The sequence below is a fragment of the Physeter macrocephalus genome, chromosome 4, assembly GCF_002837175.3.
Source record: "Physeter macrocephalus isolate SW-GA chromosome 4, ASM283717v5, whole genome shotgun sequence".
NCBI classification, from domain to species: domain Eukaryota; kingdom Metazoa; phylum Chordata; class Mammalia; order Artiodactyla; family Physeteridae; genus Physeter; species Physeter macrocephalus.
In genome coordinates, this window is record NC_041217.1 from 32,697,165 (window position 1) to 32,708,290 (window position 11,126).

The 11,126-nt window shown below is 36.5% G+C and overlaps 1 protein-coding gene across 4 annotated transcripts in view; it reads right to left on the reverse strand.

The window, feature by feature from the left end:
* Nucleotides 1-5,289: 5,289 nt before the first annotated feature.
* Nucleotides 5,290-11,126, reverse strand: part of RPS6KC1 (ribosomal protein S6 kinase C1) — a 243,181-nt gene continuing 237,344 nt past the window's right edge. For all 4 annotated transcript variants that reach the window (XM_024133753.2, XM_055084079.1, XM_024133751.2 and 1 more), the window contains one exon: nt 5,290-6,271. In XM_024133753.2, the coding sequence (XP_023989521.1) occupies nt 6,161-6,271 (111 nt within the window). In that variant the 3' untranslated portion in view covers nt 5,290-6,160. The remainder of the gene's footprint in view (nt 6,272-11,126) is intronic.

Here is an 11,126-nt window from a genome sequence, read left to right on the forward strand (position 1 = left end):
ATGTGGGATCTTCCCAGACCGGGGCACGAACCCGTGTCCCCTGCATCGGCAGACGGACTCTCAACCACTGCGCCACCAGGGAAGCCCGGTACCATGTCTTTTGTTCAGTGACCAGATAAACCCATAGGAGGCAGGGTGGGTAGATGAAGAGGCGATGAAGAGAGGAAGATGGAGAAGAATGAGAAAAGAGTAGGAGAGCATAGGGAGGGGACACGTTCAGTTTTATAGTTTTCTTAGGCATTTAGAATGTTTTTGCTGAAGACAGATCCTTCAAATATCTAACACATTTTCTTTCCAGAACAATCCAGACTGAATAGTTGTATAGATTTTTTGTTTTGCCAACACTACATCTCCTTTTCTTCTTATTTTCTATCTATGTCACAACTGAGTCAATTTCATGTCTGTCTCCCATTTGATAAGGGCAACATCACAGTGCACTCATTATTTGGGCACTGAAACAGGCTCAAATCTCTTTACATTTGTCAAATCCCCTTTGACATTTGCCTCTTTGGGTGGGGTTGGTCAAACTCCTGCCTTGTGGATTAGCTTTAGGAGGAACTTGATCAACATTCCCAGAAGAGTTACCTTTTTGATATGAAAATTTTTTGAGACTTACAAAAGCAGGATGCCAACATCTCTAAGTGTGACTAAAAGTTGGTTCGTTTGCCATTCTTCCTTACCCCATTCAATAAGAGGTTTTCCTGCCCAAAGAAATGAAAGCAGCTCTTCACAGACACTCACCAGCTGTCTTCTGCAAGAAAGGAGAGTTAGAACCAACTCTGGATAAGCATGTCACTTAATCCTTTCCAAAAAGTTAGTTCAGCATCTTTTTTCCTGGGATAGGAGGAACAGTTTCAGTTTCTGCCTAACTTTGCTGGGGGAAGAACAAAGAATAGCACTTTAAATCTAGCTCAAAAAACATGCTCTCTATTGCTCCAGATACCTGGGCCAACATGCCTGACGAGTACCCTGCTTCACTTTCCTAGAGTAACACTCAAGTCACTTTCTCTCTTACACCTCCACACATTTTCTCTGCTGCTATTTCTCCCTGAGATAGATCCTTGGATCAAGGGGAAAAGTCATGTGATAGGGACAAAAAATGCAACTCTATGCCATCTGACTACATATCACCACTATTGTAAATCTTCCTAAAAAAGGAAACTCGTTCTCCGGTTTCCTATTTATTGTCCTTGAGAGAATAAGTGATGCCGAGTCACAAAAACCTGTAGTACTTTGTTTCCCATTTCCCTACGGCTACTATGTTTACAACTTTACTTAGAAATAGCTGAATTCACAGCTTTTGCCATTTAATAACCCTTCAACATGAGGACTTAATATGAAATCCTTAAAATGAGCTGAGTAGACATCAAATACTCAAAAGTCCAAATTACCTAGACTGGTAGAGGTTAATGTTCTACATTAAATAGGAACAGAAAGTATCAATTTTGTACTCTGATTATGCCTGCCCAAGAATTGAGTCAAATAAACACATAAAATATGATAGATGAGGGCAATGGGGGTAGGAAAACCACCACGGTTGTTGAGAAAGGTCTAAGAAGTGAATAAATGTAGGTGTGTCCTACCCTCCTTTCACCTCTGTGTACTTCTATCTGGACTTTCAACTCTCCTTTTCTCAGAGCTGACTGAGAAATAGCCTTTTAATATTTCAAACTATTTTTAATTTTTATAGCCACATAACCACTAACGGCTATGCTACTGAGTGGGTAAATGGCAGTAACCCAAGTATCTGGGATTACTAAAAAAAAAATTATAAGAAAACAGTTAAGTACCAATTTAAGATTTTCATTAACCTTGTATTTTTACAATGTTGGTTTATCAAATTAGTTCACTCTGAAAAAGAGAAAGGCCACCGTATACTTGGGAAGCTTAGAACTCAACGACCTTTTCATTCTATAGGTGAGGGAACAGGTCTAGAATATTGTTATTTGATTAAAGGTAAAAGAAAAGGCTAGTTAGTTACAGAGACAGGACCAGACACCACTCTAAGACTTTCTATTATATTCCACAATCCTCGAAGAAAGAACTTGAAATATGAGGCTTCATTCATTACCCAGAGCATTTAGAAATACCAAAGGTTAAATCAACTACTCTAAGAAGAAAGATGATGCATCTTATGCCTTGGCCTTTGCTATAAAGTAATCCCTAAGTGAGTCCAATAAAGATGCTAGAAAGGGCCCCCTGAGAGGCAAAGAACCTTTCAGTGCTATAGTCAGATTTCTCTCTATTTAGAGTCATAAATTATGAACAAGTGAATTCAACTAAGGCATACTATGTGTAGGGTCCTAACATAACGTTACTGGTCATAGCATGAATATTATTTATAGATTTTAAATTCTTCATTAAATGCACTATATAAAAGCCAACTCAATCTTGGTTCACAATGACTCTGAAATAGGATAGGGTAGGAAAAGCCTGAGGGTCAAAACACAACAGGAAATACAGCTGTTTAAAAAGGTTTAAAAGGCAGGTTTAAATATGTTAACAAGAGGTCAGTTATTACAACAAGTAAGTTGAAAAGATATAAGTTCCAAAAAAGTATTAACTCATATCATAGTTAAAACAAACTGCTAGAATCACGGCATTCTTTTTTACTCTTAGGAAGCTTATCTTACCCTTCTGTGAAACAGAAATGGTAGATTTTCATGCCTGTCTGAAGATAGGTGGCATTACACCAAGTTATTGGCGACCCACTGGTAAAGCTCTCCTATAAAGAACATAGTAACGTAACAGTCAAGGACACAGGTACTTTCATATAAAAGTATAAAATCAAAAGAGAGCAAGGACTCAAACAGATGTTTGAACATCAATGTTCTTAAGGACATTATTTACGACAGCCAAAAGGGAGAAATGCCCAAATGTCCATTGACAGATGAATGGCTAAACAAAATGTGATATACACATACAATGGAATATTATTCATCCTTAGAAAGGAATGAAATTCTGATATAGGCTACAGTATGGATGAACCTTGAAAATCTTATACCAAGTAAAATAAGCCAGACATAGAAGAATAGATATTATATGATTCCACTTCTGTGAGAGACCAAGAAGAGTCAAATTCATACAGAAAGTAGAATAGTGTTTACTAGGGACTGTGGGGAGGAAGAATGGGAAGTTATTGTTTAATGGGTAAAGAGTTTCAGTTTAGGATGGTTAAAAAGTTCTGAAATGCATAGTGGTAATGGTTGGGAAAAAATGTTAATATACTTAATGCCACTGAATTGTATATTTAAAAGTGGTTAAAATGGTAAATTTTATGTTATGTAAATTTTACTACAATAAAAAAAATCAGATGAGAAAAAAATAAAAACAAGTTTACAAAATCAAATGAGAAATACTAAGTGCTAAGTTCTTCTCTGATTTTGATATTTCTAATATACATCACCAAGTAAAAACAGACTAGGGGCTTCCCTGGTGGAGCAGTGGTTGAGAGTCCACCTGCCAATGCAGGAGACATGGGTTCGAGCTCTGGTCATACAGAAAGTAGAATAGTGTTTACTAGGGACTGTGGGGAGGAAGAATGGGAAGTTATTGTTTAATGGGTAAAGAGTTTCAGTTTAGGATGGTTAAAAAGTTCTGAAATGCATAGTGGTAATGGTTGGGAAAAAATGTTAATATACTTAATGCCACTGAATTGTATATTTAAAAGTGGTTAAAATGGTAAATTTTATGTTATGTAAATTTTACTACAATAAAAAAAATCAGATGAGAAAAAAATAAAAACAAGTTTACAAAATCAAATGAGAAATACTAAGTGCTAAGTTCTTCTCTGATTTTGATATTTCTAATATACATCACCAAGTAAAAACAGACTAGGGGCTTCCCTGGTGGAGCAGTGGTTGAGAGTCCACCTGCCAATGCAGGAGACGTGGGTTCGAGCCCTGGTCCAGGAAGATCCCACATGCCGTGGAGCAACTGGGCCCGTGCGCCACAACTATTGAGCCTGTGCTCTCAACTAGAGAAAGCCCATGTGCGGCAACGAATACCCAGTGCAGCCAAAAGTTAATTAATTAATTAATTAATTTTAACAAAGAAAAAGCTTTTTAAAAAAAATAAAAATACAGACTTGGGTCCATCACCCCAAAGCTATTTATCCTGTGTGTTTATTACTAATATAATTCATGTCTACCGTGATTATGAATGATGTATTTACATTAAGCACAATTCCAAACACACAGAGAGAGAGAGAGAGAGAGAGAGAGAGAGAGAGAGAGAGAGAGAGAGAGAGAGAGAGAGAGAAACTGAAGCAGTGGAATTCTGTCAACACACTAACACAGCAACCATCTGTTAACACTGTCCTTTGAATCCAAGGGACCCAAATCATGTGGTAGGGCTGGGAGCTTCACCTTAGCTGTGAAGTCCTACTTTCATGTCATAGGGCACTTCTGGAAGGAAGCTCTGTAACGGCCAGCTCTAACTACTTACAGATTTCCTACTAGTCCTACACAGGAAGTCATTCTTGTGTCTCACCTGCATGAGTTCCTGTTATGAGGCCAGAGGGCTGGTGAGTTGAAATCCAGTTCCAGGGAGTGATGTCATCTTGACTGAGCTATGATCCTGCTGACCTGCTCCCCATCCCAGTGTTGTTGCAGCACTTCAGCTGGGGTTCAGGTTATAAGGGGACCAAAAAGGAAAATGGGGGAGTAGGATAATAGAAAAAGCAAAAATGCTTGCACATTTCCTTTGTGTCACTAAAGCATTTTCTGCTTCCATTTAATTTGATGGGCAGACCTGGCCAATGGCAGCTGGAAGCTGTACAGATGCTCCTGGAGTAGGGATAGGCTCTCACACAGATCTCAAAAATACAAAGAATTAAAACATACAGAAAACTTTCATTATGTTGTGGCTCCTAACTTGAAAATGGTGACTTACTCTTTCTTCTTTGGATAAAGTTTAAAAAACAGACATTAACTTACAAATTTTGTAAATTGTTGTAAACAATGCATGACTACAGGAGCTATCTTAGCAACAGAAAGAAATAACGAATACAAATGTTTGGAGATGTATAAATACTCATGTTCCTTCTACACAACGTCAAGTAGATTAGGAGGTCAAATCTGGAAATCCTGTCAATACATAATAAAATAGGATTGCCATTCAATCCCATTTAGATGAGATCCTTTGGTTCTTAGGATACTAAGCCATAAAACTAAAATGAAGTCAAGCATAATAAGAAGCAGAAATTGCTAACATTCCAAAATGAAAGGAAGAGAGGCCTTTGAAAAAAAAAGAAAAAAAATCTTAAGCAATTAAATGAAAGAGAGATTTAAATTTTTACCACGTTTATTTTACATGATTCTTTAGTTCTTACTAAGTTGATACAATTTGGGGAAATAAATACTCCCTTCCCTTTTTTGTTGCATATGTATTAATAGGGGTAGGAAGAACATAATATGAGAGAATAGACAAAGGGTGTAGAAAGTGAAAAAATAAAGATGAAGAGAGAGAGAGAGAAAGAGAGAGTGTTCATATGAACCCTTCTGTTAGCAGTATCAACCAACAAAGTACAAAGTTGACAACATGAAGTGTTTTCTTCTCACGTGGACTTCAGAAAGAATGACTATGGGACCATACTCGACATACATTAATTATATAGCATCGTGGTTCAGTTTTCCTATCATACATGATGTGTATATTCTTTTTTTCTCACTTTTTAAGCTCCATAGATGACATTTTTCATGAAGCACTTTTAGTATATTATTCAGCAAATATTAATTTGATCATATTAAACCAATCTTGGTTAGCAGAAAGCACTGTCAGCTGCCATGTAAAGGTCCTCCTTTCAAGTAACACTTCATTCTACACTTGGAGCTTCATATCAGAGGAAGGTCTTAAAGGGCATTCCTCTTTTACTTGGGTTTACAACTCACCTGCAACACTAAATGCAGATAAAATAAAGATCACACCTCAGTTAAAGGTTTGTACATAACAGCCCCTTGCAAATGTAGCCAATATCTTGTCCAGACAGTAACTGTAAAGGAATTGTTCTCTCTCAGGCTTTTTCTTTCTCCATTTCCTCTAAAGATCTTCATCCCAATGCTTGGTGCCCCATAACTGAGTGTAAGGCAGAGCTACCTCTGTGCTGGAGACGCCTGTCATAGAGAAGATCAGAACGTGTGCAGAGAACCCCGCATTATGTTCATCTCATTAGTTCTGCCCAATCCACAGGGGTAAAAAATGGATGAGATTTGATATCTTCAACACCAGCAACTCCAGCACCAAGACGCTCCACAGGGTTGAACTGTAAGAGCTAAAAAAAGAAGGATTTAGTGAATAGTAGGAATCCAGTTAAAGAATCAAAGGAAAAGAAAAATATATGAAAGGAAAGAACTTCTAAATTCAACCCCAGTAACAAATGGACTTGACTGAAAGTCAACTGACTGTATTTCCTTGAAAGGGAATTATGTCTATGATATCACTCTAGCTGTGGGGTGGTGAGGAACATATCTGAGTTTATGACTTTTCAACTGATTTGAAATATGACCTTGAGTAACTCACTTTGTTTCTCATCCTCATATAGTACAATAGGATAGTTACAACTATCAATTTCCTACTCCAAAAGTACAATTATGACATTAATTAGATATTGCACCAAATTCTGAGAGATCCAGTTACTCCTTTAATGATGAGAAAGTTTGGGAGGCACAATAAGTCTTTCAACCCCTAGTGCATTATATATGCACCGGGTCTAAACTTTACCTAAGGTCTGAATAAGCCAATTCATATTCCAGAATTGCTTTCTTTGAAATAGCTGACTCACATGGAACAATTTGATATAATGAGTGAAATGTGTTTCAACTTCTTCACTAATAGGAATCAGGTATAAAATAAGTTAGTAAATGTTACACGCAATAGGATTGTTAAGTGTGGGAAAATAAAAGTAGTCATATACAATTATAGACGACCCTGGGCATACTGAAAGAATGTCTTAAGACATTCATGCATCCCCAAATTTTTGTTTTAACAGCTTTACTGAGGGATAATTTATATAGCACAAAATTTATCTGTTGTAAGTGTACAACTTAATGATTCTTAGTAAATTTAAAGAGTTGTGCAACTTTCACCACAATCCAGTTTTAGAACACTTTGATCATCCTAAAAAGTTTCCTCATCCTATTTGCAGTTAATCCGCATTTCCATCTCCAGCCCTAGGCAACCACTGATTTGTTTTCTATCTCTATAAACTTGCCCTTTCTGGATATTTCGTATAAATGAAATCATAAAAATATGTTGTCTTTTGCAGCTGCCTTCTTTCACTTAGCATAATGTTTTTGAGATTCATCCATGTTGTAGCACGTATCAACAGTCTGTTCCTTTTTACTTCTGAACAGCATTCCACTATTTGGATATAACACATTTTGTTAATATATTCATCAGTTAATGGACATATGGACTTTCCAGGTTGCGGCTATAAGTAATAGTATATATGACTTCCTGCAGACACATATTTTCATTTCTCTTAAGGACATTCCTAGGAGTGAGACTGGTGGGTCTTGTATTAAGTATTTCTCTTACGGACATTCCTAGGAGTGGGACTGGTGGGTCCTGTGTTAAGTTTATCTTTAGCTTTTTAAGAAACCACCAAACTTTTCTAAAGTATCTGTACCATTTTACGTTCCTGCCAGCAATGTATGAGAGTTCTAGTTTCTCTACAACCGCATTGATAATTGATACTATCTTTTTTATTACAGCCCTTCTAGTGGGTATTAGTGGTATCTTATTATGGTTTTAATTTATATTCCCTAATGACTAATGATGGTGAGCATCTTTTCATATCCTTCTTAGCCATTTATATAGCCTCCTTGGTGAACCTTTGCCTTTTTTTTTTTTTTTTTTTTTTTTTTTTGCGTTATGCGGGCCTCTCACGGCTGTGGCCTCTCCCGTTGCGGAGCCACATTTTTTGCTGTATGCGGGCCTCTCACTGCTGTGGCCTCTCCCCTTGTGGAGCACAGGCTCCAGACGCGCAGGCTCAGTGGCCATGGCTCACGGGTCCAGCCGCTCTGCAGCACGTGGGATCCTCCCAGACCGGGGCACGAACCCGTATCCCCTGCATCGGCAGGCGGACGCAACCACTGCGCCACCAGGGAAGCCCAAATTTATATTCCCTAATGACTAATGATGGTGAGCATCTTTTCATATCCTTCTTAGCCATTTATATAGCCTCCTTGGTGAAGCTTTGCCCATTTTTATACTGAGCTGTCTGCTTACTGAGTTAAAAGTTTCTTTATACATTCTGAAAACAAATCTTTTATCAGTTGCATGATGTGCATATATTTTGTCCCAGTCTGTGGCTTGTCTTTTCATTCTTTTACTGGTATCTTTTGAAATGCAAAAGTTTTTAATTTTAATGAAGCCCATTTTATCATTTTTTTTCTTTTATGGATCATGTTTTGGTGTCATACCTAATAATTCTTTTCCTAACCCAAGGTCATGAAGATTTTCTCCAATTTTTTTTCCTACGATTTTACAGTTTTAGCTCCCACATATAGGTTTATGAGCTATTTTGAGTTAATATTTGCATATGATATGAATTAAGGGTCTTAGTTCATTTTGGTTTTAGCATGTGAATTTTTGATTTTCCCAGCACCATTTTTTGTGTGTGTGTGTGTGTGTGTGTTTTTTAACATCCTTATTGGAGTATAATTGCTTTACAATGGTGTGCTAGTTTCTGCTTTATAACAAAGTGAATCAGCCATACATACACATATGCTCCCATATCTCTTCCCTCCCCAGCACCATTTGTTGAAAAGATTATTTTTTCATCATCGAATTATCTTGGCACCTTTACTGAAAATCAATTGACCATAAATGTAACAGTTTATTTCTGAACTCTCAATTCCATTCCATTGATCTATATTGCCTATCTTTGCTCTAATACCACAGTAATTAAGTAGTTACTGTGGCTTTATACTGACTGGAAATTGGGAGTGTAAGTACTCCTTCTTTGTTCTCTTTCAAAATTGTTTTGGATACTCTAGGTCCCTTGCCTTTTCATATTCATTTTGAAGTCAGCTAAAGGTTTCCCAATTTTGCTGATCTTTTCAAAGAACCAACTTGTGATTAAATTTTTCTCTTATTTTTCTCTTCTATCCAATGAAGATTTTCTCTTTCATTGATTTCTGCTTCCTTGCTTTCTTCTGCTTGCTTTGGATTTATTTTGCTTTTTACAGTTTCTTTTTCTACCTTCCTCAGTTACAAGGTGAGATTTTTATTTGAGACCATTCTTTTCCTATACAGATGTCTAAAGCCATAAATTTTCCCCAAGAACTGATGTAGCTGCATCCTATAAATTTTGATATATCATGTGTTTGTTTTCATTCCATTAAAAACAATGTCTGGCTTCTCTTGGCATTTCTTCTTTGACTCAGTTTATTTAGAAGTGTGTTGTTTAATTTCCAAATATCTGGTATGGATTCACCAGATCTCTTTCTGTTGATGATTTCTAATAAAAAGTTGTTATGGTCAGAGTATGCTGTATAATTTCAATCCTTTTAAATATTGAAAGTTGTTTTATGGCACAGCAAATGATCTAACATGGGGAATGTTCCATGTGCATGTGATAAAACTATTCTGCAATCATTGTTCCATATATGTCAGAGTTGTTTGATAATGTTGCTCAAGTCTTCTCTATATCCTTGCTGATTTTCTATTAATTATCAAGAATGGGGTATTGAAGCCTCCATTTATTATTATTGGATTATCTATTATTTCAATTCAATCAGACTTTGCTTCATATGTTTTAAAGCTGCTATTAGAGCATATATATTTATAATTGTTATATCTTTCTATGTATTGATCTTCTCATCATTATAAAACATCTTAGTCCCTGGTCCCTGCTAATTCTCTTATCTCCACATCTATTTTGTCTAATGTTTAATAAAACCACTTCACCTCTCTTATGGTCACTGTTTGCATGGTTTATCCCAACCTTTTTCTTTCAACCTATTTGTTTTTTTAATTTAAGTATGTCTCTTGCACACAGATAGTTGGAGCTCTTTTTTATCCAGTTAACAATCTTTGCCTTTTGTTTGGCATGTTTAGACATTCACACTGAATGCAATTATTGACATGGTGGGTTTACGTTTGCTAATTTGCTACTTGTTTTCTACGACTACTGTCTTTTTTCATTTCCCTTTACTGCCCCCTTCTGTGTCAAATACTTCTTACTGTACTATTTCAGTTCCTCTATTAATTTTCCTTTACTATTTATTTTAGTGGTTGCTGTCAAGATTATAATATGCTTCTTAATTTATCACAATATACTTCCGATTAATTCCAGTGAAATGCAGAAATTTTGCTCCACTATAGTTCCATTCCTTCTGTCCTCCTTTGTCTCTTACTGTCATTAAGTACTATATGTTACATCTATATAGATTATAAACCTACCAGCACAGTGTTCCAAGTGTTGCTTTGTACAACCTATGTCTTTTGAAAGAAGTTGAGCAGAGAAATGAGAAAAAACATATTTAGTCTTTTCTATTAACTCATATTTATCATTCCAGAACTTTTCATTTCCTCCTATGAATTTGAGTAACTATCTGGTAACTTGCAGCTGAAGGACTTCTTGTATTATTTCTTGTAACACAGCTCTGCTAACAATGAATTCTCTGTCTTTACTTGGAAATTTCTTAATTTCATTTTCACTTTTGAAGGATAATTTTGCTGGATATAGAAATCTTGGCTGACAGTTACTTCCTTTCAACACTTCAAATATGTCATTCCACTGTCTTCTGTCTTCCTTTTTTTTTTTAACATCTTTATTGGAGTATAATTGCTTTACAATGGTGTGTTAGTTTCTGCTTTATAACAAAGTGAATCAGTTATACATATACAAATGTTTCCATATCTCTTCCTTCTTGCATCTGCCTCCCTCCCACCCTCCCTACCGCAGCCCTCTAGGTGGTCACAAATCACCGAGATGATCTCCCTGTGCTATGCGGCTGCTTGCCACCAGCTATCTATTTAACGTTTGGTAGTGTATATATGTCCATGCCACTCTCTCACTTTGTCACAGCTTACCCTTCTTCCCCCCTCCCCATATCCTCAAGTCCATTCTCTAGTAGGTCTGTGTTTTTATTCCCGTCTTACCCCTAGGTTCTTCATGA